At 39.7% G+C, this 17,235-nt stretch overlaps 1 protein-coding gene across 2 annotated transcripts; it reads right to left on the reverse strand.

Moving 5' to 3' along the window:
* Window positions 1-59: 59 nt before the first annotated feature.
* Window positions 60-17,213, reverse strand: LOC124211450 (brefeldin A-inhibited guanine nucleotide-exchange protein 3). 2 transcript variants are annotated; one of them, XM_046610523.2, is made up of 23 exons: window positions 16,892-17,213; window positions 16,689-16,822; window positions 15,589-15,723; window positions 15,292-15,457; window positions 15,080-15,209; window positions 14,645-14,914; window positions 14,263-14,493; window positions 13,952-14,179; window positions 13,451-13,824; window positions 13,172-13,356; window positions 12,940-13,102; window positions 12,542-12,850; window positions 12,231-12,453; window positions 11,911-12,075; window positions 11,414-11,822; window positions 11,077-11,289; window positions 10,132-10,981; window positions 9,728-9,860; window positions 7,316-7,544; window positions 3,944-4,170; window positions 1,573-3,238; window positions 1,349-1,444; window positions 60-1,113 (listed from the first exon to the last, which is right to left on the reverse strand). In XM_046610523.2, exons 1-23 carry the CDS (start codon window positions 16,974-16,976, stop codon window positions 1,084-1,086), a joined length of 6,651 nt encoding a protein of 2,216 aa, XP_046466479.1. In that variant the 5' UTR covers window positions 16,977-17,213; the 3' UTR covers window positions 60-1,083. The 2 variants fall into 2 exon arrangements, with proteins under 2 accessions (XP_046466479.1, XP_046466470.1); XM_046610514.2 differs by having other exon boundaries at window positions 60-1,444; window positions 16,892-17,212.
* Window positions 17,214-17,235: the final 22 nt, after the last annotated feature.

The following is a 17,235-nucleotide window of genomic DNA, read 5'->3' on the forward strand; positions in this document are numbered from 1 at the left end:
AGTTTATATTGAACATTGACAGAGGACGATGATGAGCAGTAAAACAAGCCAAAGCCTTTTTTTTTTGTTGCATTTATTGTACAGTATATTTTATATTGTCTTGAGAGTACAATACTGGTAATATGCTCCGAAAAATAACATGTAAGTACATCTATTATATCCAAGGATTATTTTAGTACGTATATAGAGCGTTTTTTCTTTTAGATAGTATATACCTAATAATTGGCTTATCAACTCGGTATCCTCACTATGTCGTATTTATAATCATATTGCAAATACGATACACGGAATCTGTTTTTTTAGTATGCATTGTTCTTATTTTATATTAAGATCTCATTTCCCTTGTTCTGCGGTTGGAGGATACAAGTGTCAGAAAATACAACGGCAAAATACAATTTTAATTTGTGATCTTTTTTAATTGTAATAATATTTAAAAATTCAACTGTAGACTTTATGACATTGTATTATTGATAAAACTTTTCATTCAACTGATTAGCAACGACTCTAATATGGTATTGAAAATGGGATGGCCAATTTCTTAGAGGTCGGACTTGATCGGATTCGGAATTTAATGAAAAGTAAATGTATTGAGAAAAAAAAACATCACTACTCGTACAAAAATGAGTAAACGAATCAAACTGAAAAAAAATCATTCGACTGTGCTCAAATTAGAATCTCCACAACCGGGCAGAACGTGATATTAAGTTCTTCCTAATTATACAAAATATACAAATCAGTTTAATCATAAATTGAAAAAATGACATAGCTATAGGAAACATGTAATACTGCGAGATCTACTGTCACAATTAAATTATAACAAATGATATGGAAACGACTAAACTATAATTATACACTTGTAAACAAAAACTATTACAATCTAGATTTGATAAAATTTCACCAATTGTATAAATGTCCCCATAAAACACGAGGGGTTTCAGGTACCTCATCCTGCAGCTCACCCATTCCTAATAACAACGCTAGCACTTATCTTTAAAAGTATAGACAGAAGATATAGATAGAAGGCAGCTAGAATCAAGTGATTGATGTCCCCACCATCCTAAGGAACATAACAAGCGTCAAGTATTACACCACTTTCGCTATAGAACCTGCGACCTAGATTTGAAAGAAAAAATAAAAATATGGCAATTGAAATGACGAGAATAATTTTGAAATTTATGCGACTATGACTCGTTTCTTCCCTGTATAGAAAGCCTTGAACGGTAAGTTTTAAAGATTTAAAAAATCGCTGGTCTGCCTCTAGCGAGAGCGTCGTACATTAAAATTGATTGGATATCTGTTTTTAATTTGTTGAGAAGCCGTACAAGACCGCAATGCGATGAAATAATACCGCAAGATGCTGTTTGAGCGGAGGATCTGCAGCGTGTCGTGTTAAAATTTGGACGCCACCCACAAGGACCGGTAGCAAAGGTGCCAATTTCTCGTCCTGCGTTGGAAAGATAAATAATCCGTACACCATTACTTTGAGATGGACGATAGACTGGTCGAAAGTATCGTTCGATACTTCGTCCGGTTAAAACTGTTCTACCGAGGTAGAGAAAAATGAAAACTCACCGGTAACATGGAGGCCCACTGCAAGGCAGCGCTCAGAATCTCGGCCCAGGCTCTGCAGTGCGCTTCGCGATCCTTGAAGATGCTCTTCTTCCTCTGCAGCTCGACTTCGGGAGGAACGGGTGGCTGCTTCGCCTTTGTCTCCTCGGCAGTTTTATCGACGAGGAAAGGATTTGTGCGAAGTCCAAGCTTGCTACGCTTGTAAGCGTCGAGCAAAGCGGTCACTTTATCCTCTTCGACGGTCTTCACAGGCGAGCCGACACTCGATGTCTCGTCCTCCTCGAGACACGCGACTTTCGAGGTGTAAAGCTGCTGGGAACGATTGCTGGCCTTGGAAGACGACCGCGACTTCGGAGACTCCGAAACGGACTGCGAAGGTCTGACCCTGAGGGAATTCCCGGTTCTCCGATTGGCAGCCGAGGTCTTCCGGAGTTCCATGACCGACTGGGATCGCAGGGGTGGTGGCGAGCCTCGGATCCGCTCTTCGTCGCCGTCCCCAAATACGAACTTGAGGGAATTCTGCCTGGACAATGGCGTCGCTGCTGTTCCCATGAGGCGAGAGACTGCCCGATCCTTGGAGCATTTACTCCCGCGGCTTTCGACCCCCCGAAAATCAAGGTGGTCCAATCTCGAGGGCGCAACCGAATTCGCCCGGTTCATAACATCGTCGTCATCCAATGTGTCGACGTAACCCTCCCGAGAACTTTCGCGGGATTGATCCAAGTAGAGAATTCGATCGTTGATCGACCCCAGCCGGGAAGCGGGTCGCGAATTCTCGTCATACGATTCCGGCTCCGATTCCGGTCCGGAATCCGTGGAGTACTCGACCGCCAAATCGGAGAGCCTGAAGGGCCTCGATTCGTTCTCGGCGAGTCCCAGCTCCTCCAGTCCGCTCTCGTCGTCGAGGTTTGGATTGTATATCTCGACCTCGTCGTCGGAAGAAGACGACGAACCCGTGTCTGCGTTTTCATGGATTCGGGATACCGGCTCCACCGACAACTCGCTGCTTTCAGGCGCCGTGATCGAAGCCTCAACGACTCCGGATGCGCCTTGGAGTTTTTCCCCGCTGTTCCTGCGCTCCGACGTCTCCTTTCCCTTTATTTCTGGATAGTCGTCTGGCTGAGCGACCAAGAAGAAGACCGACTGACTGGCGAACTGATCAACTCGCGAGTGCTCTCCGTCCTTGTCGACGACAACCTCGACGTACATTTCGCACAAGTTGTCGAACGTCGTCTGCAGCTCTTTCAGGTACTTCGAAAGTCTGGCGAATTTCTCCAGAATTTTTACGGTATCATCCTCTGCAGTCGGTTCCACGGTTTCGCTGTCTTCCGAATTTCCTCTAAGAATCAGTTTCACTTTGTCAACGTCTGCTCCTGTTCTGGAAATCTCGTCCAGGCACAATTCGAACAGAGTTACAACTTTAATCGTCCAAGCAACACCGGCTTGCTGATACAAATTCGCTGCCTGATCGAGATTCGCCACCTTTTGTACCAGGAACTTGAGGCCGGGGCGGGAATCAAACTTCATCGCTGCCGCCTGTGACAAATCCAGAGCGGCCAGGAATGTGTCGATATGTGATGAATTCATGTATGGCAAGTATCCGGGTAAGGATTTTTCTGGGGTATCTGTTACCGACGATGCCGCCGGTTCTAAAATCACTTGCACCAGGCTAGAATCCAAACAAGACGTTACATTGGTTACCGTTCTTGTCCTTAAGTTTAGACTTATATTAGTAAACCGTCAGGGTGACGACAATTTTGCTCAAATAAAATTCATTCACTTTTCCCGTCAAAAAATTCAGAACTCCTTGATATTTTTCTACGAAACTTAGATAATTTTCGGTCTCTTTTATGACTAAAAGCTCCAGAAATTGTGCACCTTCAATACATGAATGTGGATTCAAAAACACCTAGTACTGCTTCCTTTTACGCAAATAATTATAAATTAAACAATACTATTCCCGAAAGTTAGGTTGGCTAAATTTACAAAGCACAGTTGAAGTTTAAAAACAATTTATAAAGAAGTACGTTTTTTCATGTGATCTATCATAATTCCTTGACTTTTCCCGGTTTTCCCAAACTGTCGCCACCCTGAACATTAACAGCCTTATAATTACTTAACGATATCTTTTATTTTGATAATACAAACTAAGAGTATACCACTTTTTTCGAGGGTGTAATCGAGAAAAATTGGTCGATAAGAATATGGGACACCGCAATGAAGCAAACTCCGAATCGCCATGATTATTCTGACAACTGGTTAACGTCACAACGTTCTGAATCCTATTTTATTTGGCGAAAGTTTGAAATTCATACAAGAGCTCCAACCTCAAGGCAGTCTCCCATTTCTTTGACAGTCGCGGATCATCCCTCACCTAGGAATAAGCTGCCTAGTCCCATGGAGAAGAACGCTAGCTATGCAACGAAGCAGCATCTGATGGACCAAGAGGCCAACTACCAGGGCTTTTAGCTGGACCCTGACTATGTAAAGATCAGGATTGAGAGTAGTCGTAATCGACGGTGGATAAAGTAGAAAAACAAAGGACCTCTCGTCAGCCGTTGACGGAATTTCTTCGGACCGTTGTTCATCGAGCAGAAATACCTGAAATGGGAACCAAGGTTTTCTTTTGTGTAAAATCGTACCACAAGAAAACGCTGCAATGATGGTGATGAAGGCGCGCACGCGCGTTCAAACAGTTCTATTGTAAAAACTGCTGTGTGTGATTAATATACGTATAAAGTAATTGTATCGTTACAACTATTAGGTAACAATATAGTAACTGTATTATACATAGGAAAAACACGTGCGATCTACGTAGCAGAAGCAATCCTAAGTGTAACATGTGAGAAATACTGTTAAATAGCCATGGTCTCAAGCCATGGATTTCAGCGGTGACGTACTATATAAAACAAATTGTGCAACTTGATGGTTGGGTCTATAAGGTAAATGGGTCCTTCGCTATATGTATAATGTAACGTATTCTAGACTGACATGCAAAATTTTCTGTGAGGCCATTCAACGTGACTGATGGAAGGCGAGAAAGCAGCACGAACGCTGAAAAAACTGGCCGATTTCGCATATCTGATTCAACAAAGAATCGTGATTATGGACAAAAATCATGATCCCAGAAACACTGGGATAGAAGTAACAAATGAACACTCGTGTGCGATGATTTCCTGGCGGTCAATCCAAACAGGCAGCTAATCGGCACTTCGGTTTTTGCAACTATAATCTCAAGTGTAAAATCACTATCTACCGTCAGCAAGAATGATGCCACTCCTTTTTTTATTCCTTTATATATTATATTATATAAAGACACGCCAACACTGCAAATCACAGTTAGTTCACGTGCCCACAGACAACTTTTGTGTGCCTCAACAGGTTCGCCTAATCTGAAAACGGGCACTCCGCTACAAGGAAAATAGTAGAAAGTCTTATCTGCAATTAAAAAGAACGGCAAAGACTGCGCACAGATTAAAAAATTGCCAGTGAGCACGAAACTTCACAAACAAGATTTTCAAAATGGAAGATCGAAAAGATTGCAGATATGAAAGTAATACAAATGTGACAGTGGAATATAAAAAGGATATCAAACCAATGAACGAATCAGAGCAGTGACGATGAAGTGCCTTCTCAGCAAGCAATAAAAACGGGCAGCCATTCACCTCTGTATTTTTTCCTTTAATCATCAAAATCGAATGAAAAATTCACCAAGCGTAAGTTAAAATAAATGTATTCTATGTTTAACCACGGTACGTTTGATCCGAATTCACAATGTTAATGAAAATGATTTCAGAGTCAACTTTTGTCAGCATGGTAATACACGAGTATACAAGGACTTATATCAGTCTAGTTTTGCTAATTTTATCATTTCGAGAAACGAAAGGAGGTACAGTCAACGTTTGTAAAATTGAATCCCCTGCGCAAAGACGTGTATCAAACGAAGGACCGAAAGACCAAACCGACCAGACTAATTTCATTCTGATTACTCAATACGTTCATTGTGAGAAAGAGTTGCTTTGGTAGCTGATTGAACGGGTAAAAGAACTAAAATCCATGACGTGAGTTACCGTAAATGGCTAGAGCCAGTGCGGCCCCATGTTCGTCGAAGTGTTAGTGTAATCTGGGGGTGTCGTGTGCTGTCTACAACCGGAGGCAGTTGTGTGGTTCAGTTGATTCGCTTGGTTCAGGTGGTTCAGGTGATTCAGTTGGTTCAGGTGGTTCAACAGTGTCGGCTCTATTCTGGTGTCATCGAAAGGCCCTGGTGGCAGAATCGCTGCGCTTTGCTTCCTGATGGCAGCCAGAGCCTCGCGCAGCTGGCTCACCTGAGCAGTCACATTAGACGGTCCACTCAAAATTGTTCGTAAAAAAATTTTCACCAACGCGTGGCATACGAAAAAACAAATCGATGTCGATAAATTGCATCAAGAAATATGGGTGGAATAGCTACGGCATTGGACTGAAATCAAATTGAAATTGTGAAAAATTATACGCAAACTTTGAATGGACTTCTACGCTACAACGTCGTGGGATGACAAAATAATTCGGCCTCCCAAGCTTCAGATATACATACATTATAGGAGTATGTATATGTCAAGCAGGTGTGTAATTACGTGTGTACAATATACCGCATGCTCTTATCACGATTCTGAGAGCATAATTTTTTCATTGGATCGAAACATTAAATGGCTGGCCAAATTGATTTGATGATTTAGTTTATATCCAGAATTTCGATTGAATGCTAGAAATTTGATCTGAAAATTGGACTTTCCGAATTAGATCATTTTACACTATCAGTATACTAACGGAAATCACCTGCGTAACATCTAAAAGACACAAGATAAAGTAAAAAAAAAGTTTCACCACGCACAGACTTTTCGCAGTATTATAAAAAGTATATTTTAATTCTCGAATCGATTTACGGAGTATTTAGAATTCCTCGCAAGCGTATGAAAGTCTTGGCTTATCGGACGATTAGCCCAAGGCAATTGTTACGTGTGGATAGTACACTACACCGACTACATCTAAAGTAACACCGAGCCACAATCAAATCTCCGATTAAATTGACCCTTCACAAAAGTTCCGAATATGCGTTGATGCAAAAATAATGTCATTAACCTCAAGTTAGAGAAAATAAGGCTCCAAGAGTAGTAATTACGCGAGTAACAAATATAAAAAAATCCTGCACCACCGGAGGCGTACATGCCGGACTACCGGGGCAATAGGTAGATTACCAGCTCCTTATCACGCGAGTTTACACCGAGCTGTGGTCACCCTGGCGTATTCATATTCCTTGAATAAAAACAGAAAAATAATTACGTGTGATATGTGAGTGGCCATTAAATTACCCGCATCGACTTTCGTTGTAGACCCAAATATTCATAATCGGTCGAAAATGGAGTCAGTGATTAATTGCAAGTAGTAATTTCTCATCACGTGTCTTGAAGTGCTAAAGTGGAAAAGAATTCAAATTCAGTACATCCGATGTCGGTTAACGAACCTCCGTGGAACGGGAATACATCATCGGCGCAGAGAATACACGACAATAAATTCCTGCAATTCTAAAAATTGTTTAGTAAACTGGTGACTGGCGAGATTGATCAGCAGGTTCCCGAATTTGGCTGCCGGAAGACTATGGAATATTGAATGCAAAGTGATAAGGAATACTCTAAATCTAGCATTTCACAAAACACTCCTCACAATTAGCTAGATTTTTCTCTTAAAAGTTTCTTTCAAGCAAACAGACCTGGGCGGCAAGCTGACGAAGACGCTCCGATTCCTCCGGGGTGGCGTCGCGACGCGCGGCGACCTTGACCTGGGCCACATCCCCGTAGAAAGATTCGGAACGAGCGGAAAATGCCATGGTGAGCTGGTGGAGCTCCTGGAGGGAATTTGAGCACGCCCGGTAGCAGGCAACTCCGCATACCTCCCACTGTTCGGGTGTCAGCATCGGACCTCCGCTGACGAGCACGTGCCTGTGAAAATTCAAAGTGAAGATCCTCAGATGCGACGAATGATTGATTCAGACTCGTATGAGCGAAATACGTGAATTATATCGGTGAATTATTAGTCATCCTGAGATGCCGACGTCCGAAACGTTGCTACGCGTTTTAATTGATCATTAAGAGATATATGCAGGCTCGGGTCGGTTTTCGACTCTTGCTTAATATACGTCACGACGTAACCAAAGTGCGCAAATCGGTATGGAAAACAACACAGTTAATGGTTCCGCGAAGACGGATTGACCCGCTTCAATGTCAGTCGTGTCGTTGACTGTGGGGAATTTCAAAGATCGAATAAAAACACCTGGAAAATTGATTTCTTTCGCGTTGTCAGTGTCGCGGATAGTGATATAAGGAAAAGAAACGTATTGAAATAAATTTGCAAATATGCAAAAGAACGCAAAGCTGTGCGCGCATAAGCTTCAACGCGATCGCGCGAAAAGAAACGGAAAGAACGAAAAGAGGAAAAAATTATAACGAACCGTATCCATTTACACGTATGAAGGAACCAAAGTGCAGCATATGCAAACTGCAGAACTTGAAATGATTTCAAGTTATTAAAAGGTCGTCGCAGGCGATTCGAATCTTTTATTGTTTATATTCTTTAAAAAAAGAGTGAAGACAAATACTGATATTTTGAATCGAAATGCTATTTTCATTGACCCCTTGTAATTAGGAGACGACCTAAATCACTTCTGGCCTGATTAACGAAAGAGTTTCGTGGCGGAGCTGAAACTGTTACACGCGATCAATGAAAACTGCGGTTTTTTTAATCCATAGCTTACGAGTAGCATAATTACATTTTTTAGCCAGAGGAAGATCGTTAATCGATTAAGGACTTATACCTAGAGACCGAGATTTTTTCGTCCGCGTATAACCTGTGGCAGTTTTTAAATTCATATACCTACGCGTAAGGTTACACCGATACCCCGAGAAGGGATAGAATTACTACTGGATGTGTGGGGCGTTATAATATGGGGTAAATGTGTCCGGAGTTGAACGACTGTATGTGCGTACGTATCATATAGGCAGACACTTGGCTGCATGCGGCGTGCGATCGGCGCACATCTCGTCACGCGTGTTTAGATGAATACGTGTATATGTTGTGCATACACACATTTATTGCGTACAAAATCGGCTTGGTAAAGATTTGCCTGTGTGCAACGATCAGCCGCGGGGTATTGAGTTCCCCGGCTGCCTTATTCTATCCGACAGCCTGTCAAGCTTCGTTATTATCTTACACACTTCGTTGCAGAAATGAGATTTTATAATTATTTACCCACTTTGCCCTGCAGTGACACACGGCGTCGTTACGCGCCCCGATACGTGGAAACTTCCGTGCAGCCCAACAATCGGAAAAGAATAGAAACGGAACGATTAGCAGAATTATGAATCCCATTTCTTTAAGTTTCCGAATTAAGCATGAGTTATTCCAATGAGACACTGTTCGTTTTAATCTGTTTATTCGTTTCTATTCGATTTTATCTGTTCTTTCCTATCTCGTCATATTCGCGACAATGCCACCTCCAATAGCTTGTTCGTTTCAATTATTTATTTAGAATAAGGGATGGCAATTATCAATTCGATTCAATGTTTTCTATCCGAATTAATTCTTTTCAAAGAATACGAAACATCCGTTTGGATAAGGAAATCGGAATACATCGTATTGAAATTGTCAATCCGTTTCTATTCTTTTCCGATTGTTGGGAGTCCTCAGCCAAAGATGCAAAACGTGTTATTCTACTTTCAAAATACCCACTCAATTTCAGAGTATTGAACTGACATGTTTGTTTCTTTTTTTCTTACTGTTATTTTTCATCTCTTCTCTCGCGATGCTCGGACGCGTTTTATCTAATATCTGCACGTTTACTCAGAACATGGATATTAGGAAAAATTGTACAAACAATGATCTGATCAATGCTCTTCGGTTTAAATACGAATGCGCGCATTCTCTGTGTTTTTTAGAAATTCGCAAATAAAAGCCGTGAAGATGTATTGGCAAGGAAGCATTAACAGGTTCAAAATTTATCCTTCAAAATGCTTGTCTAAATGTAAACTCCGGAATATGTAACAATATTGTATATGATTGAACATTGTACACGGGTAAAATATCAATTCGTCGATTTCTAAGCTATGAAAAATCATGAAGTACTCACCTGATGCAAGCGCATCCCAATCTCGCTATACTCTCTGTGGGCTGTACCACACACTCTGCCATCACGAGCAGAAGTTGTTTCAGCATCAAAGTGGTAGCTGGTAAAAACGTTTCGTTCCGAACGACTTCAGGTCCTAAAATTTTATACATTCAGTTATCCATTAAAAGAATCGGATCACATTTAACTGAATATAGTCTACTTGATTAGAACTTTTTCTGAACAGAATTGCATTGAACCGATGAAAATAAAATGACTAAACAAAAATTAAAAAAATACGCAAAACGTTTAAAATGAATAAGCTTAAATGCTAACCGCCATCACGGATCAAATATAGTTTGGGATACAAGTAATAAAATTTTTTATTCCCAACCTAATGCTCAGATGACTGAAGCGTAAACAAATACCTTGCAAATGAGTGAGATAATCCACAACCAAGTCAGTTGTTAATCCACAACACTGTTTGAAATTAGGTGCAAAATTGTCCCAGCCACGAAAAATCTTCGATGTTTTTCTCAGCCAATTCTGAACCATTGGTAGTAGCAAATGATTGACGCAGTATAGTCCGAAATCAGGTCCTGGGATATTTAGTATGTCTCGCAACAAGTGGAATAACGTTTCCAACGTATGCGGCTGGTACTTGCGTGGACAGATCATGGTAGCACTAGCGAGCCCTTCAATGAGCAAATACCAAACCCTTAGTATTCCGCTTGGTTTATCCAAGTTTTGTAACGTAGTAAGAACACCGTCCGTAGTTGATAAAACTTTGTAAGACATTTCTTGGATAGTTTCGTGAGGAGGGTCACCGTTTTGAGCAAAGGTCGTTAGTTCCAGATTCGGAATGACCGCATCAACATATTGTGGTATTGTTGAAACTTGGATTCTTTGTGCTGAATGGAATATCGGGCATGCAGGCATACAGTACATTGATGCTAAAATGTCGCTGCAGCTTAAAAGGTACTTCAAGCTTTCGACGCAGAGTTGCATTTTCTTTGATTCTGTTTCTTCCTCAATTCCGTTATCACTAGGACCTCTGACATGTCGCAGTAAGCATAATATGCAGTCTAGAGCCGCATTCGCAAACACCAGAGTATTGTCAGTTGACAGAAATACTCTAAACACTTCAAGGAGGGGCTCTGATTCTATAGACTCTGAATTTCCAACTGAAGCGACCCTCAAAGCTCCAAACAGAGGACGCCACCCTGAACGAATTTCTGTTCGATTTGTTTCGACGAACTCACAAATGCAGCTCACAATCTGTGATACATATTAATTAATTGCCGTTATTTGATCATAATCTCAGTTCGTAGGTACTATAAATAAATGACTTGGTACTGAAGTTCTCAACCCACCTGATCTTGTACATCGCCGTCACATAATTCTAAGCAAAGTAAATTTTCAAAGGGCTTGAAGAGAGCCTCATTAAAATGAAAGTGTGGTAGTTCGATCTGTTCATTCAATAACGCGGCGACCGAGTCGTGTATGCATTGTACAGCTTTTTTAGAAATTGCGCGATCCTTGTGGCAAGCAGCTTCCATAAAATGAGGCCCCAGGATGCTCCATACCTAAAAAAAGATAGATAAGTACATAGATAGATAGTATTTATCTATACAAAGTTGCACTTGTAAAGATTCATCATTTTTCTACACCTCGACTTGGAAATTTTATACAGACAAAAACCATGCTTACCCTCATGATATGGATTAATGGTCGGCCACTTCTGACGCACTTTAACATCACTGCTCCTAGTCTTGTCAAAAGTAGCACATTCAAATCATTTTCTCTTGGTTTAGTTCGCCGCCACCAGAGCCGTTTATTCTCTTTCGATCCATTTGTCGTCTTAAACAATTGCGCTTGACTCGCTTTACATAGAGCATTCAAAAATGAGCACAGTGCTCTCAAATTCAACTTTAATGCAGCATCTTCGAAAAGTCTATCAACTAACTGTGATAACACGCAAATTATTTTAGCTGCATAATCAGCAGGCAGAATGCCATTGAAATGGTTATCAGCATTAGATTCCTGTATAATTTCAGGGATGGAATCTGTTGTCACGTTCTGATTGTATGGAGTTGAAAGGAAACTGTATACGTCAACACTGAAAAAATTACAGCATTAAAATTTACACATTTTGTACAGTTGACTTTTAATCAAATGTTCATAATAATTGTAGTATTGTAACGCACCAAGTTTCATCTTCATCTGTTAGATTAAAACTAAGATTAAGTCTTTCTTGGGTTGTTTTATTCTCTCCTATATTAGTATCTTTCTTCTGCAATGCCTTTGGTAAACTGTGATTTTGAGTTTTGCTAAAGAATCCGTGCTCCAATTTGCATACGTACAAACAACATCTGAAACGGAAGAAACCACTCCATAAAACCAACTCATTCTCACATGTCATATGTAACGAATTATTGCGTACTATATTTTGTGCCCTCCGAAAATATTAACATTCAAATCAAAATTTTTAGATTCCATGATAATTAAAAATAACTGAAGCACTTACATAAAAACATGTGGCCAACAATCACTACTATGACTTCCTAACTCAAGACCTCTGGCTAGGAGAACTTCCATACTCAGTGCATGGGACGTATGTAAGTTAGCTCCTCTATTTTGTAACTTAAGTCTAAGAACATCTTTTGTCCGTCTTAATTTTGATGCAGACTGTTCGCTACAGGATGCCTTAGCAAGGAGAGAGAAAATGGAACCACAACGATTCTGGAGGCCTGGAAAAATATGAAGAATCCTGTATGACTGATCAATCGCAATCAGGTATGGAAGCAGCAGAGCTGCAAATTTGCATACAATCTATACCTAAAATATTACTCAACGTTGCAGCTTTATGCAATCCCTCAAGTGCCATCACAACTGTATCTTTCACTCCTCTTCTTCCACCTTCTCTATTAAGAATCCCTTTGGAATTTTCTTCATTCGATGGATTAAGACCTGCCGTTAAAACAGTCATCATGCTCCCCCAGCAGCAAGTAAGTACTCGGCGTGATAGTTTGGCTCCTGCCTCTGCTTCTGGTGAAGGTTCGATGTGTGATGGTTGAGCTCTTTCTAGTCGGCGGTAGTCTGACAAAAGTTGACCGCTCTGAAGAGTACTGCCCAGGCCGTCGATATCTGAAAAATATTTGATCAAGCACAATAGTTATTTTATGTCTAGAAAAAGCTCTTCGTTCCCCTCTTTTACATATTTCGCAAAGTCTTACCGGTTAGTACATTCACAAGCGCATTATTCTCTTTTGTATTTGGATTATATCCGCATTTTTCTAGAAGATTACATGCCAAAACTTGTTGATACAGTTCAGATAGCCATGTGGCTGAAAGATATACCAGTACACCAGAGCCATGAACTTCCTCGACAAATTGCTCCTTTAAATTCATTGAGTTTTATTATTTTTGGTGATTTACAAAAAATGGTCTCAATGTTAAGAGACGTACCTCACTGATCGGTACTTGTCGAGTATCGTCGTTGTAATAATTTATTTTGATCAACTTCAAGTTCAATAGCAGTGCGGCATAAGTTGCCAAATAAATTCCATCAGCGTTCATTATAGTTATCAGGGCACATGTATCTACGCTGGTGTCTCCCTGAGCTTGTAATTTTTGTTGCTCTGCAAAAACCCCTGCGTAAAAAATGAATGAGAGGTATGTATCCTATGCAACAACTGTCAAATGTTAAAGTTTTAGAACTAGAGTGTATGTTACAGAAAATTTCACCTTGGCAGTATTCAGAAGCAAAAGATTGAAAGGCTTCGTCAACCTGAATATTACTCCTCAGAGTTGATACCATTGGAATCAAATCTGATATAATAGTCTTTGCAAACAATCTCGCATTATGCCTTTCAACATCGACATTGCACTCTTCGGCAATCTGTCTTCCGACATGCAGGCACTTTGGCAACTTTTCTAATCTCAATCTTTGCTTCTCATTTTCTAACGAATAATCATTCTCATCTAAACTGTTCTCTTCATTTATGTCTGATTCGTTTTGTGGACCTTCTGTGTCTGACGAATCACCGTTCTCAGAGAGCCCATGACCAGACGAATCTGACTCAGAGTTATTAGCTTTTTTCATAAGCTCTAGTTGTTCGCTATATAATGAAAATATATTCCACATTATATTCGGAAGTGTATAAGTAACTAATTGATTAATGGTTATTAACGAATGATCATCGAAGAATAAATTGATCTCCATTTAGTGCCCGTGAATTCCCTTACCGATAAGTTTTTGGCAGCCTAGCCATACTCTGGTAAGTTAACGGACCTTGATAGTTACAGCTATCAAGATCTTCGTAAAGACTATTGATTGTACAAGTGTAATCATGACTGATAGCTTTTCCTTCACAAAGCTCCTGCAATGCAGATAGCATAGCAACAACACAGGAAACAGAGGCATGAAGTACCAACGGCCCAGCTGTTGTGGATTCTTCTATTGAATCCATAACTCTGGAAGATGAATAATGATATAAAATAAATGTAACTAATCTTTGGCCGAATTGAAGATCGTCCGTTAAAAGTTGAAAACCTACAGTCGCATTAATGCCATGTCGCTTTGTTGACTTCCTTTTTCATTTTCAACCAGCAAAGGTCCTGCAAAATCTACCATTCTACTCGGACTACGCAACAACTCCCGAAGTGCTTTTAAAGGTTCTATTCTGTGTTGTGGTGGTGGGTATAGTAACATTCTGTGAAATACTGATTCCAGTACCGGGCGAAGCGACCCAACACAACCAACCAAACGGACCAATTCTGTTCCGATACTGAAATTTGTAAATTAAATTATTACACTAAATTTTCATAGGTATATTCCAAATATGTTATATAAAACGCCATAAAGTATATCTAATCAGTGCGGAATTACTTTTTTCGACACACTTTGAGCCAAGTTTGCTTGCCACTGTAATATCATACCTATAAACAGTTTTAGCCTGATGGCTGTCAAAACTCAAAGCTGTTGCTAAGTAGCCTGACCCTCTACCAACTTCCGTATCTTTTCCTTCCCTGGATATAAATGTTTTGTCAACTCTTGGAGTACCCAGAAAAGCTATGAGCGCGGGGCAAAACTTTTGCCACAAGAATGTCGTGAAGTGTGCATTAGTATGGATTTTCTGCGGAAGAGATGATATCAATGTGTGCAAGCATTCTAGAAGAAACACAACTGTTGTTCCATTACGGCCGTTTCTGGAATAATGATTGAAAAATATTAGATTAAACTTAACTTTGCAGTAATAAGTGCACATTTTAATACTGCGGTGACATTGTTCGAAGAATATTAAAATGAATTTTTTTTTTTCTACAGAAGTTCAACTGTAAATGTTTCGTTTGATTTCTTTCAGCAATACTTACGTTTGAGCTTCATCTAATTTGCTACAGATATATTGTAGTATAGGTATCGCCTCATTAAAACAAGATACCCCTCTTTCATGAATATTCTTATTCTTCTTGGCATTCTCGTCCATTTCTTGACATTCTTCATCTGTAATAAAAATATTTAGTAGTCAAAATTTGTGGTATATACTAAACTACATCCTAAGCAATTAAATATCTGTTCATATTGCCTAGAAATAAGCAGAAGGATCGAAGAGTTTGGCTGGTAGCTGCCTGTGCCGCAGTTCTAACTGCTTGGTTTCCATTTTCAAAGGCCTCGCTACAAGTTGTTAGTACAGCAATAATGAGACGACCATTCATTGTCCAATATGAAGAACATGCAACTTGCAGTAGCACCTAGGAAAAATTTTACGAATAACATCAATAATAATATTAATGATTTGATTGGTTTAAAATGAATCACAGGTAAAAACAGCCTAGACTGTATTTGCTCTTCATTTCTGTTTTCAATTTTACAACTAACTTACTTTTAGCATGTCTGTCTGTGCATCGTCTGACTGGGATAATATGGAACTCATAGTATGGAGCATTTGAGCTGGAAGCCACAAGGAATCATCCTCCGGCTCATAAGGAGACTGAAATCTATCGTCCCTCAGCATTTTCTGCCATAAGACATAAATGAACATTAATTGCATATAACCACTTATATCTATAAGAAATTATTCTATTCAATTTCAATTAGAAACAAAATGTTTGTTTGAATAATCCTGAAAAAATAACTCATTGAAGCGAATAAGTATAAATTATCTTAGAAACATTTAATGTCAAATTTAACACTATATATTAGTCGATTAAAAAAACGACATGAGCAAATAAGTGAAACATAAGCAGAGTGCTTGATATGTCAGTAAAAATATGTTATATATTGTGTAATCAGTGTCGAAACCGTTACCAAAAAACTTAGAGCTTCTCCCATTGCAATAAAAATCATTTGGCATGAGCTTCAAATTTGCAGAATATATTCAAAACGCTGTCATAACAGGAGAAAGAGACTGAAATCAAAAAAATAGTTTCCTATTTCTTATTGATCAACTTTCACTGTATAACAGGTCTAAAATTGCAAGGAGACATGTAAAAACAATCAATTGGTAAGCAAAAACTACTGTCTGAATATCGATTGGTAACTTGCTAAATAACACAGCTCTGAATGAGTTTCTAAATCTAGTCAAGCTGCTCAAAGTATTTTACAAAAAATCATGAATTCTGAAAACAAAAATTTGTGGCACAATGATCTAATTTTAACATTAATTATATTCTTGGAAGAATTTTTTTCAGTTAAAGTATAGTTTCACTTCGAAATATAATTTAAATATTTTTATACAGTTATCGTCAAAACAGTAATTAGTAGAAAAAATTAGTCAGCGTCAGAAATGTGAATGAGTGCAAGCTGTGTAGCATAGTGAGTATCATATGGTGAAAGCACTATCAGTAATTGTACCACCCAGGATGTGGTTATTGCAAATACGAGGGTGTTACACAGTGAGAGTGAGGCAATGTACGAGCGATAAGGAAAGCTGGCGAAATAAAGCGAACAGCTGTGAATATCGGGATCATTAGAATGCATTACATGTAGGCCAGCAAGACCAAAGGCGACAAATTTGCTTCTCCTTGTTTCGAGAGCGAGCTGACAGGTGTGGAGGCATTTCGCCCGCAGTTCGTGCGGGGGATCCCGCAATAGACCTTGCTGCTTGTCTAGGAAATCTGTGGGAGAAAATAAGTGTGTGAAGAATCAAAAAATGGATAAGATAAGATGTTCAATGTTTAGCTCACCATGTGCCTCTTGCGCCGATTTACGTATGTTTGGTAATTTCGCGTGCGAAGCCTCCTTGACGATCTGCAGCAGGAGGTCCTCCATGACAGAACCATGCAACAAATCGATAAAGCGAGTACAGAACCCGGAGACGAGATAAAAATATCCTACGAGTCCAGAATAAACTCGGAACAACGCGGCGCAGTCATTTCGATATGAGAATTGTATTATTTACTTAAAATCTTGTCTAATAATGGATTATATTCGACAACTATCGCGAGTGTTCTGCTTTTGATATTTCTCAAATTTTCCGCTGCACGCTCATCCACTCAGCAGCGCCGCTGCGATCGCCATTGCAGGTTTG

The sequence above is a fragment of the Neodiprion pinetum genome, chromosome 1, assembly GCF_021155775.2.
Source record: "Neodiprion pinetum isolate iyNeoPine1 chromosome 1, iyNeoPine1.2, whole genome shotgun sequence".
Classification (NCBI taxonomy): Eukaryota; Metazoa; Arthropoda; class Insecta; order Hymenoptera; family Diprionidae; genus Neodiprion; species Neodiprion pinetum.

What these genes read in the sequence shown, in the direction of transcription:
- LOC124211450 (XM_046610514.2), bottom strand. Translation starts at nt 16,976, where the DNA reads ATGGAGGACCTCCTGCTGCAGATCGTCAAGGAGGCTTCGCACGCGAAA. An exon ending in TTATCTCACTCATTTGCAAG is followed by an intron (nt 9,861 to 10,131) that starts GTATTTGTTTAC and finishes ATAAAATTTTAG; the next exon opens with GACCTGAAGTCGTTCGGAAC. An exon ending in TTCGTCAGCTTGCCGCCCAG is followed by an intron (nt 4,171 to 7,315) that starts GTCTGTTTGCTT and finishes TTCCCATTTCAG; the next exon opens with GTATTTCTGCTCGATGAACA.